This window comes from Centruroides vittatus, unplaced genomic scaffold, assembly GCF_030686945.1.
Source record: "Centruroides vittatus isolate TY-2023 unplaced genomic scaffold, ASM3068694v2 contig_726, whole genome shotgun sequence".
In the NCBI taxonomy this organism is placed as follows: Eukaryota; Metazoa; Arthropoda; class Arachnida; order Scorpiones; family Buthidae; genus Centruroides; species Centruroides vittatus.
This window is the reverse complement of record NW_027122463.1, coordinates 1,372,767-1,398,045: the sequence shown is the minus strand read 5'-3', so window position 1 is coordinate 1,398,045 and position 25,279 is coordinate 1,372,767. Positions and strand designations below refer to the sequence as shown.

The 25,279-nt window shown below is 25.2% G+C and overlaps 1 protein-coding gene across 1 annotated transcript in view; it reads right to left on the bottom strand.

Moving 5' to 3' along the window:
* LOC136980822 (atrial natriuretic peptide receptor 1-like) overlaps positions 1-24,235 on the bottom strand; it is a 294,166-nt gene extending 269,931 nt beyond the window's left edge. Inside the window, exon 1 of the mRNA XM_067277015.1 lies at positions 23,478-24,235. Within this exon, the coding sequence (XP_067133116.1) occupies positions 23,478-24,207 (730 nt within the window). The 5' untranslated portion in view covers positions 24,208-24,235. The remainder of the gene's footprint in view (positions 1-23,477) is intronic.
* Positions 24,236-25,279: the final 1,044 nt, after the last annotated feature.

Sequence of the window (25,279 nt, the reverse complement as noted above, 5' to 3'; positions counted from 1 at the left end):
GGCTGTCTTGAAACAGATTCCATAAATTGTAGTATACCATAAATTACTGTTACGTTAACTTTATAAAAACTTTGGAATGTTTCTTTCTGATCACAAATACTTTCTACCAAGACATTGTGATAATATTTTCTTATATTATCACTTGATATTATTTCTTAGAATTTATATTTTAGTATATTTTAGCTTACAGAAACGTATTCATGGAATTCATGGTAACTGTTCATATTAATCATCGGATTTACTACGGATTGATTTATACACTTGAACCTCTAAACGGCGTTTAATTTTTAAACAAATATTCATACAAAATAACCTCCAAATAACAGACATTTATATGTTCTCGTCAGGTTTCATTGTTCGGAAGTTTGACTGTATTTAATTTGTAAGCTAAATATTTGTTCTGTGATGTAAAAAACTCAATTTTCAACACAAGAATCATTCTTATTTTTATATAAAAAGTCCAAATTTTCTTACATTTGGCAAAATATAAATGTTTACAAGTCAAAGAAGAAGGTCAACTAAACATAATCAATAATTCAGCTAGAATAAATTAAATGTAAATACGCAAAAAAATAAAACTGGTGATTTTACTGTCTATTGCTTTCTAATTAATTCAAACTGACAATTCATTTCATCACTCAATACAATTTCAATCCTTTATAAGTATTTTTCTTCTGCTTCGTTTATCAAGATTGCATTCTTGAATGGTTTATAAATTCTTAATTATTCGTTTTTGTTTCAGTAATTACAAATGCTGTAAAATAGCATCCGCATTCCGGCTTATAATTATTAATTTAATCATTCACTCGTTAAATAATATCAATATATAAGAGAAATTAAATTAAAACTATCGTAAATAAAATGCCAATCTAAATGATTATCTATGGCTACTTAAAATATCTATAATTTACAGTCACATAAATTACTGATATAAATATTAAATAGATGTAAGTCAATACTAACAGTAGGCATTAACAGATTAATAGATTTTATCATCAGTTAAGATGTCAAATTATAATATTAAATATCCATATTAGAGGAAAGTTTACTAGTTAGTGCGAAGTTTTCTCTTAGTTTTATTATGAAGAATCTGTTTTTTTTTGTTTTTTATTTGTTCTCGTGACAAACTTCTATTATCAAGTAGTTACACAATTACATTATAAATTTAACAGCGATAATGTATTATTAGTGTGTTGTTTGTATTATTGTATATGTCAACACATAAGAAGTTCGTGGGATTTTATACAAACAAGAATGAAGCAAGAATCTTTTCATTGTGGTTTACGTGAATTCTTTACTTAATATAAATTTTTACATTCTTTATACACAACTTTATAGAAACTTTACACGAATTAATAAATGTATTATCTTATTAGAGTTAAATAAAATTCTTTTAGATTTGAATTCTATTTTTAAGGAAAATATATGCTTTATATAATTCGCTAGACAGAAAAAAGAAAAAAACATTAATTGCCTGAAATGGCAATAATTTGTATATGAAGAGTAAGCCACGGTAAATAAGTTTCAGTACGTGTTTAGATCTTTGTATTTTTTAACTATACATTACTGAATGAAGATAATATTGTATATAAAATAAGTAATAGACTATATTTAATATAAAATATACATTATGATGTATTTTTAAATTTGTTTACTCCAAAACGAATTTTTAAACTTTCTTCACGTGATCTTTCCTGTGTTGAAGGGTTTCAACTGAAGAATCAATGGCCCTCCAATGATCAGTTTCTTGTACCCTAGATGTCATTCTTTCCATTCCCTGATTTTTCCTTTCCAGATTATTTGGGTCTTCTTTCTTATGCGTCCTCAATCTTCCTCTGAGAATTGTAAGATTTGAGAATTTACTCTTACAAAGTGTCCCGAAAAAACAGTTTTCCTTTTCTTTATGTTGTAGAAGCAGATTTTTTTCTTCTTATTTCCTCTATTATCTGTTCATTTGTGAACCTTTTCATGCAGCTGATTCTTTTTACCGTGCTGAAAGACAATATCTGAAAAGCTTCTATCCTCATACTTTTATAATTTATTATTTATTAGTTGATAATTTGGATTATTATACAAATATACGAAAATTATAATGATTTTAAAACAAGAAATTAAACAAATTTCATTATTTTTAAAATATGTCTGAAATTTATTCACTTAGTCTCATTCTTTAAAGGAAATATTCATAACTATTTCTTGTAAACATTTGCATTTAAGCACATAACAGATTAATTTAATTTTAACGATACATTCTTTAAAACTTTAATTTTATAAGAGGATTTTAAATGTTTTTCTTTATATTACATTCAAATTTAATCATCGCAACACTTCCAGTTACATAAAAAAAAATTATACCATAAATTAAACTTAAAAGTTAATTTTTTTTTCTTAATTTTAAATTAATTTCAAGATAAAATTTAAATATATATTAATTTTTTAATTATTCCTTTTTAGAATTAAGTAAGTAGTTTTTAATGAGTTTTAGAATTTTTATATTTTTTTCATCCATTTAAAATTAAATAAAAATTTCTCCAAACTTCTCATAATTCATAAAAATTAATTATTAATTTCTCTCTGAAGAAATGAAAAGCAGAAAATACTTGAATTTATTCTTTGATAGAATGAAAATATTAATAAAACTGATTAAAAATATTACATTTTCACGTGTTTCTTATCATATTCTGAAGGCTAAATATAATTATTTCAAAAAATAAATAGAAAATTCGATATTCTGTTAATTGTATGTGAGCTCCGGATACATTTACCCTTTATTAAAACAGCAATTTTATGAGATATAATAGATTCTTTCACATTCAAATTTATTCAAATATTTAAAAGAAAACTACAAAATTATGACTAGGAGTATGAAAGGAGAGAATGGTATTGACTTTCACGCTCTGCAACACAAAAGATATTATTCATACTGTAATTATAGTAGAGATAAATACGAAACTTTTAATACATTTAAAATTTTCAAAAATATTTATTTTATTTGAAGCATTTTCTAAATTTTTAATTATATTTTTAAACGAACTATTATCATTTACTATACTTTACTGTACTGTGCATCATATTAAATACATAATATCATTTGATGTACATTTTAAAACAATAGTTTAACAACAATGAATTACAAACAGTTTTATTTAAATATTTAGTGTTATTTAAAGTCATGTTTTTAGATCTCTACTTATAAATCCAATCACTAGAGTAGTAGTTTGCTAAGTTTCAAACAGACAGACTGACTGACACTCAAAAAGCTGTGTTAGAATGACTTTATATTTTAGGTTGACAAATATAAAACTTACAAACAGAATTTGACAAGGAATGTTTTGTTTTTCAGCACTGAACACTTGTGCTTCTTTCATTATCTTGTATGATAAGGGAACTCATAAAATGATATTAAGATAATATTAATACAGCCGTACAAATAAATACATGAAGAATTTCGTGAAATATTTATGTATTATTCTGTAATTTGAACGAAATTTTATATTAAATAACTTATATTTCATTTTATAAATACGCAAAATATCCTATAAAATTCAAGCTTAAAAGTTGTTTAGTTAAATTGTTTGTTTCTATAGGCAATTGGACACGGAGCCACCCCGTTTGTAACGTGCGAACCCACGACCAGTGTACAGTCGTTTTGTCCACTCAACCATTGGTAGGCATCTAATTAAAAGTTACTGATAACTAGAATAATTATTTCTGAAATTTCAAGCTTAATACGTTAGAAAACATATTTTATTTCGAACATTAATTTTCTAGTAAAACGTGTCAAATACTCAGAAACATTATTTTCTGAATATTTCCAAAGAATAACACGCCTTCGAATAATGAAAAAATACAACACGGCGTTATATAACATAAAACTATGTTAAAAAAGATTTATGGCATGAATAATGTTAACAAAAATATAAATATATATTTCTTTTATTCTTTTCAGAATCGAATGTAGAGACTTTATTTACTAGTAAAGTCGCAAGCTTTCCAATGGCAAACAGAAAGTGTAGAAGAAAGCAAACTTTAATGATGCTCTACAATGTTTGTTCCTATTGGAAAATTTCTTTTTTCATTTTGAGTTTTTGATTAATGTCAACAACAATGTTATTACGTTATATATTTCAATGTTATCCGTATATTTTCATATTTTTAATGCCTGTAACCAAGTATAATTCAGCAAAGATAACATTCATTATATCATAACTCATAAAAGAAGCAAGAGTAAACTTTCTTCGAAATTACAAAGATTAATTTTATGTAATTATACGTCCATTGGATAATTAAAAAATACAGGAACTCTTATTACATATTATTTTTGTTAAGATAAAACAAACGGTATATAAATTAAAAGAAAGATTCTATCCAAAATTTAATTAACTGTTATAAAGCACTTTTACAAGATCTTAGATAAATTTTCATCGTTTAACTTCCTCGTGTAGAGGAAAATCATTTTTTACATTTGTATAAATGTAGAAATAATTATGCTATATTTTATAGATTTTACAAGATAATATTAGTTTCAATGACATGATGTATGAAAGAAAATTTTCAAACTATAAATCAAGATTTTATACAAAATTTTTGAAAAATGGTTTTAAGAAAATTACGTAATTTTTGAAAATCTTTGAAAATTATGCATATAAAACTCCCAACGGTAACTCAACAATGTATGTGTTTGTTGGAGCACCGCAAAGATAAAGGACAATCATACAGAAAACGTGTAGATCGTGTCTGATTTTCCTGTTTTATAATCTCCATTTATAGGTTAAAAATCGAAAAAAAGCAAAGAAATATTTCTTCACTTCATGATGTCTGTGTGTTTTCATATATACACCACGTCAAACATGCGTTTAAAATATATAGTTTCAATGTAATTTTATCACAGAAACACGTTTACAAGTTTGAATAGGATATAATCATATTTTATATATTAATAATTATATTTTATAAAAATTATTTATAAAAAAAAAATAAATGTCACTGTATTTTTTCAGTATCACTTTTCTCATGGATGAAGTAAAAAGTTAAACTTGCTAAGTAATTTTATTTAATTTATTTAAAATTTACTAATGCATATCTCTTTCAGTAATTTAATTACCAAGATTATCTTGGAAATTAAATTCTTAACATTTTATTAAGTAAAGTTAACTAATTATTCTTCCTAAATAAGTTTTATAAAACATCACTTTTAGACGGTTGGATGGAACTTATTGTTAAAAAATCTGCGGAAAAATGGCGCATTCCTTACTTTCCGAATGTGTAAATAACATTAATAAAAACTTATTTATAATTTTTTAATGTAAAGTTATCGATTTAAACAATTATGTGTGTTAGATTGCGCTAAAAAATAACAATTCGCACTTATTTACCAACAGTTGACTTCAAATTTACATTTTAAATTGGATTCATTATTGTTACAGTCTTTATTTTTAATTAATTATTGTGCTGCAATTTTCAAATCGCAGACCTATAAATCCCCACTAATGTGCCTCTGTCTGTCTATGCTTTCATAATCTCGAGAACAAAGTTAGATAGATCCAGTCTCGAAAAGATGTGGAAAGAAAGAAACAGAGGTCCCGATTCACTATATACGAACTTCCAGTTTGGACCGGAAATCACATTATTTCAATTCAAAAATTTTTTTTTAGAATGGAGTCAGATGACTGGCATGACTGTACTGTTAACAGGAAAAGTATGATGTACAGGGGTAAGACACTACTAAAATTGAGAGCATTGTGACGATGTCATAATAAATAATTGCTCGTTAAAAATATAATTATAATTATTCTTAGTTTGAAAAAGTAATTAGTTTATCATAGTACAATTTACAATCAAGAGATTATATTCTATTATTTTCAAGATAAGACCAATGCAATAATAAATAGTAAGAGTAATGAGAAAAGAAACTAGAATGATATTACCATGTCGTATTTATCAAACGTCATTGTATAATTGATTGAGTTCAACTTTGAAAGTTTATCAACTTTTGAATTTTAATGAAAATTATATAATATTTTCTATCTTAAAAAATTGAAAAAATATGTTATTTATTTTTAGATGGAATTACTCATATTTCAAATTTGTTCGTTCTATGACAAAACTTAATGGCAGAACTTTTTATAATACCAAATGACAAATGTAAATGGAATGAAACAGAAAACAAAATTTTAACTATTGTGAATGATTGCTTAAATGTATGTCATTAAGAGAGAAATTTAATTGGAAAACTTCTTAAACTTCCATTAGTTTATTTTAATATTTGCTTTAGAGTAAGTCATGACAGGCTTAAGTCTTCTTATAAGCCCACCAGTGACCGAGTTCATAAAACTACTGAACATTGGAAGTTGGTCGTGGTTCGCGCCTCGCCAACAGTCTGGCTACATGCAGATTTTCGAGTTTTCTTTACGTGTGTAACACTTAAATAGGGGCCAGTTTTTCACAGAAATTCTTCCCGGGAAGCATCTGCCCGTTTATCGCGTTGCCACGTACAAACAAACAAATCTTGTTATAATACAAAGTACAGTCAAACATGATCGAAGCTTTTGTTATAAAATTCATTATACAATACACAGAAATTTTTTACCTTTAAGATAAATGACTATAGTTACACGTCTTTCTGCATCCATGCATATTGCTTCCAGGAGTCGTCAAAACAGTTTTGGAAGACATTTTTGTAACATGTTTAAGAGTTTTTTTCATTGTGGCTTCTAGTTTCCTAGTAATTGGATTTTTAAAATTCGGTTTACATTTAGAAAACAGATAAAATTATAAAAACTAGAATCGGGGTTTAAGGAAGTTGGGGAAGTATTACTATTCTCTTATTAGTTAGATCCTTATTGACCAGGGATAATCGATGCGCATTAGCAATATCATGATAAACGAAGATTTGACTAAGAAAAGCATAACAGTATTTCTCAATCGCTTTGCTCTTCTGATCTTCTCTCGTAGAGCTGTTTTTTAAAACGAAAAGAAACTGAAAGATCTAGATCAGGGGTGACGAACCTGTGGACATAAGGAGAAATCATCTGACAGGTGACGTATCATACGATTTCGATTTATAATTTGTCTTTTTCAATCATTCTTTTGGTTTATCGCTTCAAAAATTTACTTCCAAGGCTACTTTGACAGGTGGTATGGGCACTGGCAGAAGGAGCTTACTTTTAAGATATTGTAAGAGTTTCTACGTGTTGTATAACGACTATTGTATCAAGAGTTCGCTTTATGTTTTAGTCTACTTTTTATAATCTTATATTCGATTCACACGCATGTTTCTTAACTCGTTACAGTTCATATTTATTTCATGTCGTTAAAATTAGAAGCTAAAACAATATATATCTTATTATTTATCAATCTAAAATATTTAAGTCTATATTATTTATGATATGTTAAAGAGATCCTTAAATTCTTCTGCATATATATGATTTGTCATTGATTTTGACTTTATTCGAACGTTCTAAAGGACTCGTATACTTGATCTCATCTGTGTATTACAGTGGTTACATTGAAAATGAATTTACTTTATTATGAAATGATCAGTTAATCTTTAAACTTGATTCCTATTTATACATAGGTGTGACTAGACTTAAGCAGAACTCCAAACAATAATCGCGTGTAGTTCAATCAAACCTCAAGAATTCTGACTTTATTCTACGGATCTACGTAACACGAACACGTGATCAACTTGTCCCTTCTTACTTTCATTTTCCATTTTATTTGTTTTTCTCTTCCTGGGAGGTCCATCCACTACTGGCCGAATGGATAAAACCATTAATCACTGGTGGTTTTCTTTCGGTTCGCTCCTGGGTTGATCACGGGTTGATCACGTGGAGTTTTCTTCACGTTAGTAACACCTAAATAGGGTCCAGCTCCCATAAGATTCTCCCAGGAGGCATCCCTCCTCAGCAGATGGCCCACGTAACGAAATAAAATGAAACCAAACCTGGAGGTCCATATCTCTTTCATAAATTGTAATAGGGGTAGAGGCACCGAATGTTTAGTATTTCATTACACGTTTTGACCGTAACAAAATTATTAAAGTACTTTTCATTCTTTTTAATTTTGAGAAAAATTAATTATAATGGTGTTCATAATTAAGAAGTAGAGTTTAGAGTTCTTTGTAGAAAGAACTATTAGACAAATCTAAACGAAATTCCGCATTTATACGGTCCTGAATTCATTTTCTATTGCGGTTTCTATTTTGAGAAAAAATTTTACTTCAAATTTCAGCCGCTTGGGAAAAATTTGCGCTGCTACTTTCTTAATGTGCATACTGCATAGCTCTAAATACTTTAAATTATGATCAAATGTAATACCTTAATTGTTATTCTTAATCTTTTATTTTTCATTAATAAAAAAAATAGTTTAAATATTCAATCAAAAACATTTGAAAATTAGTAAAAAAAAAAAACAAACATCTCAAGCGATTAACTAACTTTTAAATGACAATGAAAAATAAAAATTTAGGTAAAAAATTCAGATATTTTGAATGAATTAATATTATTTAATCCTGAAAAATAATCCGTTTAATTAATATTACAGCATAGAAAGACATTGTCACACAATTATTACAATAATAGAAATTTGTAATTTTATAATTTAAATAATTACAAAATGAATTAATTAAAATTTTAACTTTAATTTTTTTTTAATTTAATTAATATTTTAAAATAATAAAGAACAATAAAGTATTAAAAGTTTTCCAATATTCTCATTTATAAAATAAATATCGTAATAAATAAATAATAAAGTATTTTAAAAATTATATTACAGATTATAATACACGGATGAAATTATTAATATTTATTCATTAGGCCTCATAAAATTCATCGCTAGATTTCACAACCGTAAAGCTTTGATCATAAATGAAAATGCCTAAGTTTTATTAAACTATGTCCATTGATAATCAAAACAAATTCATAAAAGCTTAAAAGGATATGAATTTAAGTATCGCATTCTGGCATTATAATTTATCAATTTCTCCAGGCAATCCATGTTTATGTGGCAGTATCATCTTACTGTTTTAATATATGTCGTAAATTACTAAGTCAATATAATTGAAAAACCGAATTAAACAGAAAGGAAAGAGTTTAAAAACGAAGGTTAAAAATGTAAAACATTAATTAAAACAAGGACAATACAAAGGAAAAGTGTTAATCCTTTACAATGAAGGATACATTTATAAATACTAAAGTGAAAATATGGAGTAAAAAGTAATTAACTTATATATATCATTTTGGAAACATTACTTTTATTATTATAAGTTACGAAGAGAAGCAATATAACATTTAAAATTATTAAATTAATACTTAATTATTCTTAATATTATTATTCTAATTATTTTAATAATTTCTATTCATATTATTCATGTGATATTCGTTATAACAGTTTTCTCTACTATGATGCTAATGCAAATTTTAAAGTGCAATTAAAATATATGCTCTCCACCTCAAACGTGTAGTGGCTTGCCTCTGTACACCATACTTTATCTTTAACCATAAAATCGTGCCCGTCAACTATCTAACATCTTTCAGGGAAAATATTTGCATTAAAATCACAAGACTTCCGATCTATACCGGAAGTTTGTATACAGTTAATCGAGACCTGTCCATATGGATTCCAACTCTGGTCTGTCTCTCTCCGTTCTCGAGACAGACATACGGACGATGCACTACATCAAGGTGTTAAAAGATTATTACCCAAAAGTTATGCAAATTTGGATTTAATAGAGAGGGATTCAGAGGTTCTCTTGCCTTTGTAAATAAATAAAGAAGCAAATCAAATAAGTACAAGAATAGGATTTCAATGTGCCAATCGTACTTATGTATCTAAGAACTTAATCTTTATCCACAGTTCTAGAGGTACTGTACATTCACGTGTATAGGGTGAATGTAGGTTTGCACGTTCTATTTTCGAGCCCCTTCTGTAATATAGGTCCTACTGAGTTTGAGGTTCAGTTACTTACCGATATTAGTAGCAAAAATAACATTAGGTTAACAATAAAATGTTCGACTGGAAGTCTATTTTGAATAATATAAATTCCTTTTTTATAAAAAATACAATTTTAAAAATATATACAATGTATTTTAAAGAAAATATATTGCGTTTAATATTCTTTCTACTTTATATGCAATTTAAAATTATATTTAATTGATTATTAGAAATTGTATAAAAAAATGCAATTACTTTTAAATTCATCGTCCATTAACTTTTATCATATTATAAACTTTTAAATTAAAACAAAAATTACATTAACTAGTTGTTTAGTTTGCCTAAAACAACCGGTTTATTGCATCATTTATAAAAAGTATATTTTAATGGATATTTTTTCATATTTCTTTCTAAAATTTATCACATAACGCTGCCTATTACGGGATACTGTATATACTTCAATATTATAATTTTCCTTTGTGTATTAATTATATTATGACGTAATATACTTAATTTCACTGAACAATTTTCATAAGTACATACGTTTCTGCCCTGTGGGGCATAAATGGGTTTTGTAATCATATCCATCATGGAAATGATTAAAACGTCATCTTAGTTCCCGTTATGAAGTGGAAGGATAGTCAGGGATGAAGCCCAATTTATCCAGAATAGACCACCTCCGAAAAATTCCGGGAGTTTTTGGACCACTCCCGAATTGAATGTTGGATCCTCCTGGCTCCTTAACCGCCTCGTGAATCTAATCGTCCAGTCATAACTTATTGTAATAAACTAAAGTAAAAAATATTTAATTTTATCAATAACATTTCCTTAAAATTCGTTCATTAAGCAGTTTGGTGTACAGAACAGTAGGATAATTTCAATCCTTCTATACTTTTTAATGGGCGTTGTTATTGTTATTAAACCTATTATTATACAAGGAAAGTTTGCCTTTTTATTCACTATAAGATTAAAAATAATTATTAAACATTATATTCTTTTAAATTAATATACAATTTTTAAAATTACTTTATATATTTTTCTATTTTTCTCTCTGTCTCTTATTTAATTAAATACTCGGTGAACAGTACATAGAGAAATAATTGCTAATTACTTAAATACTATTCATTATGTTAATAAATGCAATTTAAATGTATCAACAAAACCCAAGAGATCATAAAAACTACTCGAAATGAATTTGTAACTTGCAATTCACCAATGATTTAATTTACATTCAACATTAACTGAATATTTTTCCACTTCAAATTCAATTGTATTCATTTTAATTATTTTAAGTTTCCTTCTGAATTAGTTAATTTGTTCTGTAGAACAAGATTTCTAACGAATATTTCTCATTATTTCTCTATAAATAATAAATAAATATTATATTACAAACTTTATAGATAAGTCTAATATACTAATGTCCAGAATTTAACGTCATTAACTTACAAAAAATTGTAAAAATTAAAATGAAAAGTGAATTAATTGTGACTTTATTACCATATTTGATCACTTAGTTAATTAGTTTTTAATTTCTTGTTTGATTTTTGGACTCAGGAGACCTTTAAACGTCGAGAAATGTAGAAATATTTGGGAGTTTTTCTGTATATATAGATGTTAATGTGTATGTTTGTGAACGAAACACGATTTTATTCACCTAGTTTAAAGCTGAATAACTCCTTTGCTATTTGTCGAAATTTTCTGAAGTTTTGAAGGGAGGTTTGTGAATTAGGAGAATTTACGCTATTAAATTTTTGTGGTAAAAGGATACAAGGTCAAGGAGTGGGAAGATAAACGGTGGGATCACTTTTTTATGTCTCGAGTCGGATCGAACTTAATGAAGATTTTATTCGTAATTAGCATTTTAAATCTTTTTATAAGACTCATCTCTACTCCTCTTGAAATTAAACTTATTGCCATAATTAATAATATAAAAAGTTTTTAAAATAAAATCTCATAGCAGATAGTGCTACATATAATTTTAAATTTTGGCCGGGAAAGTTAGGCAGCTCGTTGCTGGATTTTTTCTTTCATTTGTTATTTTTAAACTTTATTCAATAATATACAGAAAAAAACACTTGATTACGCTTTAAGATTCTAGTATTTTATATTTTTAGAGTATAAAAGGAATGAGTTATTTTATTAAAACAAATTCGATTGAGGAAATTATCAATAACATAAAGTATTGTTCATTTTTTAATTATTCAATTAATCTAATTAATATTTTATTGATAAACTCTTATTTCTAGATTAAGGACTTTTTTATTTATAATAAAGTATATTTTTCTTAATTGAAAATTATAAATTTAATCATTTTTATGCTGTTTACTTCATAATTTACAAAGTGCACGCAACGTAGTATTTCGAATAATGAAATGGTTTGAAGGCAAAAAAACACTTATATTACTAACGAAGAGAGAATTGTTAAAGTTTTTAGTTTAATCAAGGTAATTTCCTGTTTCGTGTTGTTTTTCTCCCATTGCAATGTTTGAACAACAGATGTGGATAGCTACACTTATAAACAAACGGAATCTCTTCTGTAATTAACCTCGATAATGACAAAATCGTAGAAAACGACGATATTTAAATCAAAATAATTTCTAGAAAATATTAATTTTTCTACAATTAAAATGTCCCTTAACCATTTTTACATTAAAAGTAAAATTAATAAATTCTATTCAAAAATATTTTACTAATCTTCGTAATTTGCTACTTTTTATCCTGTATCAGTGTATCAATTCTTATGGCTAATAAATTTCTTTATAATATTGAAAACAAAATGCTGATTTTATTGATTTTAATCTTATTTAATAAATTACACTTTACAAATATCATAATCATGGAAGAAGTTAATGTTTCAAAAGAATTAGAATTAATAAATAAAGTTTCTTAATATTAAATATAAATAATTTTAAAGATCATGTCTATGAAAAGAGAAATCTTTATATAGGATGGCCCAGAAGTCAGTTAACCCAAATTATTATAAAGACAATTAAAGCTAAAAATCAATTTGAAATACATATACACACATACATTGTAAATGTTCCAAACTGGTGGTTTAAAACCGTTCTTAAAATAATCTTAAAATATATACTTATATAGATTGACTTTTGGGCTACTCTGTATATATTTTTTAATAGTTAAAAATATTAATTCTTATGTAAATATACTTGTGACATCACAATGCAGAATTGCAAATTTTTGTCACAATGCTCTCAATTTTAGTAGTGTCTTGCCCCTGAATATCATACTTTTCCTGTTAACAATAGCGTCATGTCGGTCATTTATCTCCGTTCTCGTGATTAAGGAAGGACATACAAACAGATGGACAGACTATAGCAGGAATTTATAGATCTACAATTTTCGAAATTTGCAGCCCAATATGTTTAAATAGACTGATTAAATTATTGTACGTGTTGACATATTAGAAAATTAGTTATTATTTTTTTAATAATAAGCTTTTTTATATGAAAAAAAACTCTTAAGATTAAATATAAATTGCTGGATAGATATTTCTGAATGAAACAAATTCTCCTAATCTTAATTGAAGTGTACTTTTAAGAATTTTGATACTTTAGCCGCAACAGACAAGATATTTTGGTGTGGAATAAAATGGAAACGATAAGCAGATTAAAGCAATGTGTATAATAAAGTTTAGATTTTCGATTTTGTTTATTTTAAATTCCATTATAAATGTATGGTTTATAGCTTATGCAAAATATAATGCAATGTAACAACAAAAATAAAAGAGGCGTTGAAGATATTTATAAAAAAATCTAAAGTAAATATTATAAGAGATGAGTAGGAATTAAATATATTTTTTAAAAACTAATAAGACATATAGCCTGAAAATCTTTTATGGTTTATTTGTTATTCATTAAAATTTTTTTAAAGTCAATTATTTAAGAGAGAAATCTTTTTTAAAATATTTAATGAATAGGAATCATTTACATGATAAAAATAAAAATCTCACATTAAAGAATTCGTTAAAAAAATAATAGAATGAAATCTAATTTAGAATAAACCTCATCTCTTCGTGTTCTGTGATTTCCAAGAATTTTTTAATCGTTTCATTCTGTAAAGGTCTAACCAAGTAATGTCAATATTTACTGTGTGCTATAATATTAAGAAAAGATCTTTAAAGGAAAAAATCATCCATTAAAATAAATTAATTTAAATTAATTAAAGTACTTAAAAACTTTATAGCAATTTTTCATGGAGAAATTATTGATAACAGACTTTTCTTTTAAGGAAAATATTAATTTTAATTAAACTGTTAACTTAATTTTAAAAGAAGAATGAGTAGAATATTCATTAAAACGTCATTATCTGATATTTACTGTAATAGCGATCTTAATAAAAATTGCATATTTTCACCATGTTTTAATAATAAAGTAATAACTTATATTAAAAACTGAATTTTTATATATTCAATTTACAGTTAATAGGAAACTGCAAGAAATGGTGTCGTGTGAAAGAAAAAAGAAAATTAAAATAAAATAAAACAGTTGTTAAAATAAAAAGAAAACAACAGTAAAGTACTGGATTATTTTTACAACCAGATTGACAGCTTTAAAAAAGTTTAGTGAACAAGTTTAGATTTTGTTTCCAACAAGAAACCGAAAAAATTTCGTTGTTGTTCAACAATTTCTTCATCTTAACTAAGAAATAAAATACTGAGGAAGCAATTGATTTTTATTCACAACTATATATTTTTACTTGAAATTTTACGTGAACAAAATAATTTTTGAATATAATAATCAGATTACAGTAGATTGATGGAATAAGGTAACACAGCAAGGAGTTACCTTATTCTATGGTAAACTTGATATACCAAGAGTGAACTTTCTAAGAGAAACTAAATAGATAGTATATTTCTATTTAGACTAGTTAGACACGTGAAGTTTCCCGGGTTTTTAACATCGAAAATCTCCACGTGGTTAATTCGTTGGTCAGGGATGAATCCACGATACACTCGGCCACTGATGCTTTAAATGTATAAAAAAAAAAAAAAAACATACTGAATAAGAAAACAAAGAAGAATAACATTTTGTTAAAATTTAATTTCATTACAGCACATTCGATAATGGAGTATCTAAGTTAAGAATATAAACACACTACACAATATATATTAATGGACATACTAGATTATATTTATTTCATTATTAGAAATATAATATAATAGGAAAAAAACTTGAACTATTTTAGTATCATTTAGACAGATTGTAAACATGATAGTAACGGTTATCATCACTTCAACTGTATTCGGTATAGCTACCTTAATCCGTTATCGTGTTTCCTTCCACTTCAAAAATAAACGATGACAAATGATATACATTCGAAACGAATCCTTTCATTATTCAAATAAGGGTAGAAAAAAATTCTTCGGTTTCATTTTTATTCTCGTCAATAGAAAATAAAATAAAATTTTAAGCTATCAAGACAACTTAATGAGTTAAATAGGATTTACTTTTCAGCAATGTTTCAAAAACATTATTGATTTTGACATTAAAAATTAACGCTTCACTATTTTACGTAGAATTAAAGAATGTTTTGTCTCTTCTTAATAAAAATCAAATTATTAAATTAAAATAATCTCGGATTATTAAGAAAATAAAATCATTGACGAAAACTCTCCTACGGTTTCCTGAGATTCGATACGATTTACATAATTAGTTTTTTACAGCATGAATACAACTTCAAACTTCACTTTTACTTCATAAATAAGTAAAAGTTATAAGTAACTTTTTAAAAATATAGTTAAATTTATTGGCTTAGACATCAAAATCCTTTAAGCTTGATAGATCAGAAATTAGTATTCATTAAATAATATATAATAGTAAATTATATAACCTGTAAATATAAATGTAATAAATGTTGTTTACCTTGTTTACATGTATTATTTATTTGAATGATTTATCGTACTTATTCAATTCAGAATAGGATTCAATTTATTATAAAGTTATCTATATAAATTTTATAACTGCATGATAATTTACCTTTCGTTAAATTTAGAAAGTTAAGAGTGACACGCTTGTTTGCCTTATTATTATATGTTTACTTATTAATACTATGATTTTTAAACAGGGGTGCCGCAATGACACTTCAAAAGTGACGCGAAATATAGTGATGAGCAGTGTATTATTTACGTGTATTATTAAAAGTTAATATTTACTCACATGTAATTAAAATTATAAATTATTTAGTACCCTTATTGAAAATGCTGTATACAATATAAACTTATTAATACGTATTATAAATATATGTACAGTACAAATTTTGTAAAGAAGTAGGGATACCACAATATAAAAAAAATCGTTTACTTATCGTGACATCGTCACAATACCGGGCTACAATTTTTAATCATGTTTTAATATAACAAATTCTACATTACTGTACTCAAACACTAATATCTCATTATATATAGAAGACCTAACAGTCAGTTATCTCTAAGTTATACATAAAAATAATTAAAACTGTCGTAGGAGAGTTTCGTATTATTCGTGCCTTAATTATTTCAAATTGATTTAAATTTTTTTTCAATATACAATGAAACATCGATATACCGCCATTCTCGTACTGCGCCAATCAACGTTCGTGAAGGATCTCCATAATTATAAAATACTAGCAGATAAGCCCGGCGTTGTCGGGCAAAAAGTAACGATAGCGAAGATTAAGATTATTACATTATAGACAATCTTAACCATTTTCACAGAATGCAAGAATTAAGTCCCCTTGTTTCCAGACTAATTAGAGAATTTTTATATGGGTCTAAAAATATGTTCGATTCTTCGTATAAACGCAAAAAACCGCATCTGCACCTGTAAATCTTGCAGGCCGCTTTCTCTTAACACTTCCATTGTTACTCCACACTTCCATTGTTAAGGAATAACTTCTTTCATACCCACGCGGTACCCTACTTCTATAAAAAGAAAATGCTTCTCTTAGTTTTTTTTTTGTCCAGCGCCCGTAAATCTTGCACATCGTTTTCTCTTGTTTTCCATTATTAACACTTCTATTGTTAACACTTCCATTGTTAACACTTCCATTGTTAACACTTCCCCTGCGGGAAAGTGTTAACAACCCCTCCCCGCTGGGAGGAATTTCGAAAAATCCCTTCTTAGTACCGTCCTAACTGTGTACCAAATTTCAACTTTCAACTCCTAACTGTTTGGGCCCTGCGCTTATTATTATTATTATAACCGTTATTATTATTATTATTATTATTATTATTATTATAACCGATTGACTATATGCGAATTTTCAGTTTGGACCGGATGATCATATTTTAATTAAAAATTCACGTGACTTCCGGTCCAAACTGAAAATTCGCATATAGTCAATCGGCGCTTCCATAACTGGTCTCGATTTTAACCTATCTAACTCTGTTCTTGAGATTAAGAAGGACAAACAGACAAACGGTCGACAGTAGGAATGTATAGGTCTGTTAATCAAAAATTTCAACGCAATTATATTCATTATAACATATATTTTGTTTAATTACATAATGTTTAAACGGAATTTCATTAAAATCTCTTTAGCGTGTCTTAGTAATAATTTACGAATTTAATAAAAGAATTAAAATAAAAACAAATTAACAAAAATTATAATTATCAAATGCGTTTTCGATTATATGTGAGAAAATTAAGTTTCAAAATGTTATTATTACAGATTTTAATTTTAGTATTTTATCAACAAAACTAATTTAAACTGTTCAAACTAAACATTTATAATCTAAAATAAGAATGAATTAATTAATTTTTCTCAACATTATATTTAAAAAGATTCGTAAATTATTAAACAATAAATAATTAAAATAATTCTGTAAAAATAACTATTTATATGAAATATAGCTTTTAGTTATTTAAGATTAAAAACAATTACGTGTGTATTAAATACAAAAATATTAAACGATAAAATAATATATTTCGAAATTAGAAAAAGTTTTACAGAAAGAAATTGATACATTTAACTTAAAAAAATGTAAAAACTGGATGCTCAGTGAGGTCCAAAAGTCAATTAACCGAAATATATTTTTAAAAATTATTTAGCAGCATTTAACTGTTTGAAATATTTGCAGATCATTATTTGTGATTCATTAACTTTAATGGAATGATTGAATCAGAAATAATTAAATCTATCCGTTCTAAATCGATTTCAACTGTCCTAAATTAACTTTAAAAGTATATTCCAGTTAACTCACTTTTGAGCCACTCTGTATGACACAATACCTGAATGCAATTTTTAATCATATTTTTAATTTTTTTAATTTAAAATATATGCTCTCCACCTCAAATTAGTAGTGGCTCGCCCCTGTATATCATACTTTTACGTTAGCAATGAAGTGCCGGTGTTCTATGTAACTTCTTTCAGCGGAATTTCGAATTAATATAACGTGACTTTCGGTTTGCACTGGACATTCATATACAGTTAATCGGGGCCTACTGCCCTATGCTTTCTAAATCTGATCTCGATTTTCATCTGTCTAATATAATTCTCGAGATTGATAAAGGACAGACAACAGACAGGAATTTACAGGTCTACAATTTTTTTTAAATTGCAGCCCAACAACACGTGTCCTCATTAGAAATTTTCTTCTGAAATGCTCCTGGAATGTTTACAAATTCATTAATTATAATGAATTAAATCTCACCAAACAATCAAAAAAATTAAATAAATATAAGCACAAGTAAATAAACAGTAGAAACGTTTTATTTTGATCTTTGAAAATAAAATAATATAGAAGAAATATTTTTATATAATGGAAAACTTTTACTAGAGTTTAATATAAATGATATAGCAAATAGATAAATTCTTTCGATGTATCTCAATCGACAATTGGTCGAGGAAAAGCAGAAAAATAACATGAGATGAACATTTACACATTAAGCTTTCGATTCTGGAGGAAGGTCACAAAACCCGCACACAACTAATCTAGAGCAATCATAGATAAAATTTAAAAAATATTTCTCTACTAATTTAGAATCTTCTTCTCAATAAAATATTAATTAGATCTCGTTTACTTTAACAAAAAATTAAATTATTGTTATTTAGAAATGAAAAGATTTTGTCTTAGAATATTTACAGATAATTAATTTAATTTTGTACGGAGAAGCTTTTAACAAATATACAGCGTAATTATATTTAAAAGAAGAATTTTATAATTAAATTTCATACATTTACTTCCCATTTTCATTAAATAAATCTATCTCGTGAGTGCTGAACATGTTTAAAGCACTAATAAAATCATAAATAACAGAAACAAGTCCTTTAATGTTAACATTTTAGATAACTTTATTGCTGTAAAGTATATAGAAAACTCTAAAAAGCTTAATAAAGTTTATTAGTACATAGTTTCTTCTTATCATGTCCATAATTTAGACGAGTTTCTCAGAAAGTTATAGTAGAAAACAAGTAATCCTGATAATAGTAGAGTTCGTTAATATAAGCAAGAGATAGATGATGTCATGACTTGAGCTTGAAGTAAAAAATCATGAGAATTCAGATCAGATTCTGCTGAGAATCCCCAAGATTTCATTTAGAATTCCTTAAGGTGCATCAATGCGGTCGCTTTGGTATGTCTTATGAGTTTTTTAAATGTCACTTCCATACGGTTTAGAACTTAGGAAAATTTGACATCCACATACAAAGGAGAAACAAACAAATCAAATACCTTATAGGTTTTTACTAATTAATATTGAAAAATTTACTTATTTATATCTGTACAGTAATACTCCATTTATCAAGAATTAATTGGAAAAAATATATTAAATTCTAGACGTGAAAATTTTATTCTTTATTAAATATTTTATAAGCATTAAAACACGGATTAAAAATAAATACATTTGTAACAAAATGAAATAAAAAGTATATGCATATTTTATATGATTATTTAATAATTTAAAATCACCGTTTAAACTTTCGAGGAAATTTAAATAAGCTATAATTGTCAATAAATAATTATCGCTGTTAGATTTGAAGGAATTAAATGCAAGATTAACAAGGATAATGTTTCTCCTAGATATTCGTTAATTTTTGATGCTTATTAGAATGAATTTAGTTATAAAACTTTTCAAATTAATTTTATCATAATATCCTCGTAATTTTATATTTATCAATTAAGTTATATGTTTTAAAATTTAAACTTGAAAGGACGGCATTTTCGAAAAATCTGTGGGAATCTTTAATCACTTAAAACCAAGGTTTGTTCGATATTCTGGATGTTGAATTTATTGAATTTTACAGATTTGTCTCTCAAGTTTAGGAAAAATAAATTATAAATTATTTTACTGAAAATTTTATATTCGTTCTGTTAATTCTTTGCGTATGGTAAGATTATCGCAGATGAAGGATATAATCAATGAGAAATAGACTAAACCCAGTCATAACTTAAAGGAATTTCTTCTTCGAATATTAATAAAACATGAAATTGTCTGTAAAGTGTGATATTTTTATATTGCAAGAAAAAAAATTCCATTAGAAAAAGTTTTAAAAGTTAGTTTATATTTGTCTTCGTTCTGAAAAATAACATAATATAAGGTTCCATCACACTCCATATAATATGACACATAAATTTTTAATATTTAGCAATTTCTTACGTTTTTTTTTAATGTAATAAATCCAGTTTTTCTGTGTCGATATCTGCTCTCACTTACATAAGGAATAATCGAATAAGTAGATTCAGAGTAAATTACAGCTAATAAATTTAACTCGGTAACAATCTAATCAGTAAGATAATTCAGTAGAATAAAACTAGTTTATTTCGCTAGACAATATAAACAAAAATTCACCTTCGTTCTGATTTACAATTTCAGACTGAAAGAAAATATTGTATTTTATTTTATTAACATAAAATAAATTATATCCATTGTTTTTTATTCATTAAAGATATATTTTATCTTTAATCAGTTTTGTAAAATATCAAAACAAACAATTCAACTAATGAATACAGAATAAATTATAACAGTATAATTTTTGTAAATTAAATCAATTACATACCTAAATAATTACTTCATTAAAATATAAAAAAAAATAGTACACATTTATTCTCTAGAAATGTTTTACTAATTAATTAATTTAATATTTATTTTTTAAATAAAATTATTTATTTATTTTAATTAGTTTATTAGATTTTAAAAATCTTTATAAAACTTTAAATACTTTATATTAAAATATATTTTATGTAATTTATTATTAAGAATTTTTCAAAAGAAACTCTTACAAATCTTAATAAATATAGAATAAAATATTTTAATTATATTATTATAAAACTTAATTTTTTAAGTTTACATCATACTAAATTAAAACATTATTTTTATATAAATAAAAGGAGAATATTATTATAATTAATATAAACTGTATAAAATATATCTCTTATTTTAAGAAAAATGAAATATTTAAGATTTATATAAATAAAATAATGTTGAAAATAATTTATTACATTCAGATAACAAATAATAAATAATATAAAAATAAAATATTTAATAAAATAAAAAGTATTATTCAAAAAAAAACCTATAAATATTTGATTTTTTTTCTTATAAATCATTGTTTATATTATAAAAAATTAAAATAAACACAAAAATATCTTTATATTGTAATTATATGTTTATTAACTTCATGTGAAATTTAAGTTTTTATTAAATTTAAAAAACTTTCTTAAAACATTAATATATTTTACAAGTCATAAATCAATAATTTACAATTTATAAAATATATAATATAAAATTAATAAATAATTATTCAAAGAATTAATCTTCAATTTAAGATGAATATTTTTATAGTAACCATTTCAAGTATAGTATTAATTAATGCCAATACTGATACACTAATTAAAATTACAATAAATAAACAATAATTACATTGATTAAAATTATTAATTAGTATATGTATTAAAGCATGCTACATAATTGTGAAGTTTATATAATAATTTTAACAATAAATTTAATTAAATAAGATTTAAAGGAAGAGATAAAATAAGTTAAAGAGTAATTTGAAAATGATCAGTTTATAAAATTTATATCCAGGATTACTTCCTACTTTTATGTAATTTAGAGCCAATACATGTTATAAATCGAAAAAAACTCTTTATTTTCTGTAGATAAAATGTTATAAACACGATTTTATTTATTTCTAGAATATTTTTTTGACATCATAAAACCATTTTCTTATAACTACACAGCAATATATGTATTACTTACACGCTGTCTTATGTTAAGTGCAATATCAACAAATCAGAATTTCATCAGTGAAATCTCTTCTAGAACGAGTGCTTTAACGGAAATTCGATTTTACAAAAGAAATTTATTTCGAATCATTTCTTTAACTGGTTGATTTATCATTAATTCATATAGTTCGATCAGCAGGAAGAATAGAATTGAAGATAATTATTTTAGTATATTATTTATTTAACATATACATAATATAACGTTATATTAATATATAATGCTTTATATATAAAAAATGATAAATATTTTCATTAATTTCTTGCGCTATAACAGATTTTAAGTATATAAATGTTTATATTATTAATAAATAACTGATAAAAGAAATTTTAAAATTTATTCTTTATATTTTAAACTTTTTACTATGTTTTCATAATAGCATATAATTTACATTTATTTAATAGATAAATAAATAATAATTTAATAATATATTCTTTCAGCTTTAAAATTTTCATTTTTTTTCCTTTATTAACTTACAATAAAACATTGTATAAATATGTAGTGTACTTTTAACAATTAGAGTTGAAATTACTTTGTAATATTAACTTGCTTTTATTTATTGATACATTAAATGTAATTTAGAATTGAATATAAATGTAAAGTTAATTTTGTAAACTTTTCAGTGCTTTAATGAGTTAATATTTCTCGCGCATTCGACTTTCCTCTATCAAACGTAAAGAGATTCAATTAACATGTGTCGAAGTCGTTTGAATATATCGTATTACTCTACATAAACATTAAATTAAGTAAAAAAAAAACCTGAAAGTGTAATTTAATATTTATTCTTCTAAGAAAGCAATAATTTTAGCGGAAAAGAATACATTTAAAAGGTCAACTGTAATCATTTAAATAAATTAATGCAATTAGTAGTTTATAGTAATTCAAAATTATTTTTTTTAATATAACATTTTATAAATTTTAATTTTATTTAATATAATTCTTGTTAAAATACTCTTTAATGATTATTTTATTTTTTATTATTAGATTATTTCTGGATGAAGATAAATGTTTAATTTCTTTTCATTTGTTTGTATTATCACACATTTAAGTTATTTTTAAATGTTTGATAATACGTTGATATTAAACATTAATTAATATATTATTAAATAATTTTATATTTATTAAGAAATGTGAATACCTATATGTAAATTTAAAATATTAAATGATAAACGTTCTTGCAAACTAAAAAGCTGTACATAAATTCAAATTTATTAAGCGTATAGTTTACTTCTCCAAAATAAAGATGTATTTATTTTAATTATATAATAGCTGATGTTAAAGAAAGGATTTTTTCAAAAGTAAATAAAACAAACAAAAACTTACTTCCATAGTTGACTCCTATTTCATTAATAAGAGTCTTCTTAGTTTCTTCATAGTTTAAGTCAGATGCCAATTTGTAAGGTTGCCATGAATAGTTACCATAGTGTCGAAGATGTTTCACTAAAGCTTTGGTCCACAGTACACAATAATCTTCATTAGCCACCTCACTCCTTGCCGTCGAATCATATAAGAGTAAAACTTTCCTCCAAGAAAAGTATTTGAAAACTTCGAACATAAAGGAAGTAACCCCATTAAAAGAAAGACCAACTCTAGTTAGAAGATAATATTCAGTATCGAAATGAGATTTATCGAGACCATAATCCCAAGCCAAAGCCCCACTAGTAAGAAGAGGAACATCCCAAAATTTCAAGAGTCTAGCCACTGATGCGGTAACGTAATCGCAGACGGGTCCGAGAAATAAATGAATTCTATCTTCTATATAAGCTCTGACAGCATGCATGGGCCCATAAGCTGTACTACACTGCGAATCCAGATAATGAACATCCCACTTCCATCCATGCAGAACTTGTTGACTTCGAACTTTATCAATAGCTAAGCGAATTGCTGGAGAAACCCGTGTAATCGAAGCTAGATAAGTAGAGGAGTTTGGTAATATTACTGCAACTCGAACCGTATCATTTGACGATCTGTCGAATCTTATTCTTGGAGGGAAACTTTCACCGTTTGATTTTAGGAACATTAATGCAAATATTATTATAATTTCCGATGGCATTTTGAAAGATGAACGGAGAAAAGGAACTCGCCAGACAGGATAGCATGATATGAAATGCCAGAGAAGCGGTACAGCTGCCAGATATATAAGACACGTTCGCCGTCTGGTGATAGTTTACCACTACTACATTAAACAAGGTTCTCATATAGATTCCTGTTCTTTTTTTTATAAAATATTTTCTTAAAATAACCGAAGCGGTTTAATATTAATGACGCCTTTATAGGTAATTAATAATGAGATGAGTACCAATACTCTTTAAAAAATTATTTTCACGAAATTAATTTTATAAAGTAGTATATAAAACGATCGTCAACACGACTTTTCATCTTAAATTTTAATTTTTTATTTAAAGTTTTAAAAATATAATTTATTATTATTTTTGGCAGCTTCTTATAAATCATTTTAATGCTGAATTTATTTTAATTCTGCATTTTATCGTAACGTGGAATGATTTTTTTCCCCTAATGAAAATATAAAGTAGCTGAAAATGGCTCAGAAATTCTATAAATTTTATTAAGGGATTTAATAAGATAAGGATTACTTAATGAAAATTTATGAATAAAATTGATATTAATTCTTATTCTTATTTTTAATAAAAATAATTTTTAGTCCGAGTAGAAAATTATTTAATAAAAATTCAAATATCTGCTTAAAAAGTCTAATTCATTTATATTATTCAGTAATGTATTAATTAATTTATATCAATTTACAAGACCGTAATAAATTTTATTAATAAAATATTTCAATTATTACTTCAAAAAATTCAAATATTTTAAAAATAAAATTGATAAAAACAACGTCTAAATTTTGTCATCAAAGTTTAATATGTTCATCAATATTTTCATTAATTTATATTTTATTATTAAATTTTACTTTATGTTTTACCATAGATTGCATTTCACACACCATAAGCATTTCAGTATATAAAAGATTGAAGTGTTTATGGCGTGTGAATAAGCTTCAGAGATTAATCTAATGTAAGTGTTTTATTACCAAATTAACGTTTTTACGCCTGGTTTATTCTCATTGATGTTATTTATTTTATCTAAGACTTTTATATGAACTATAATTA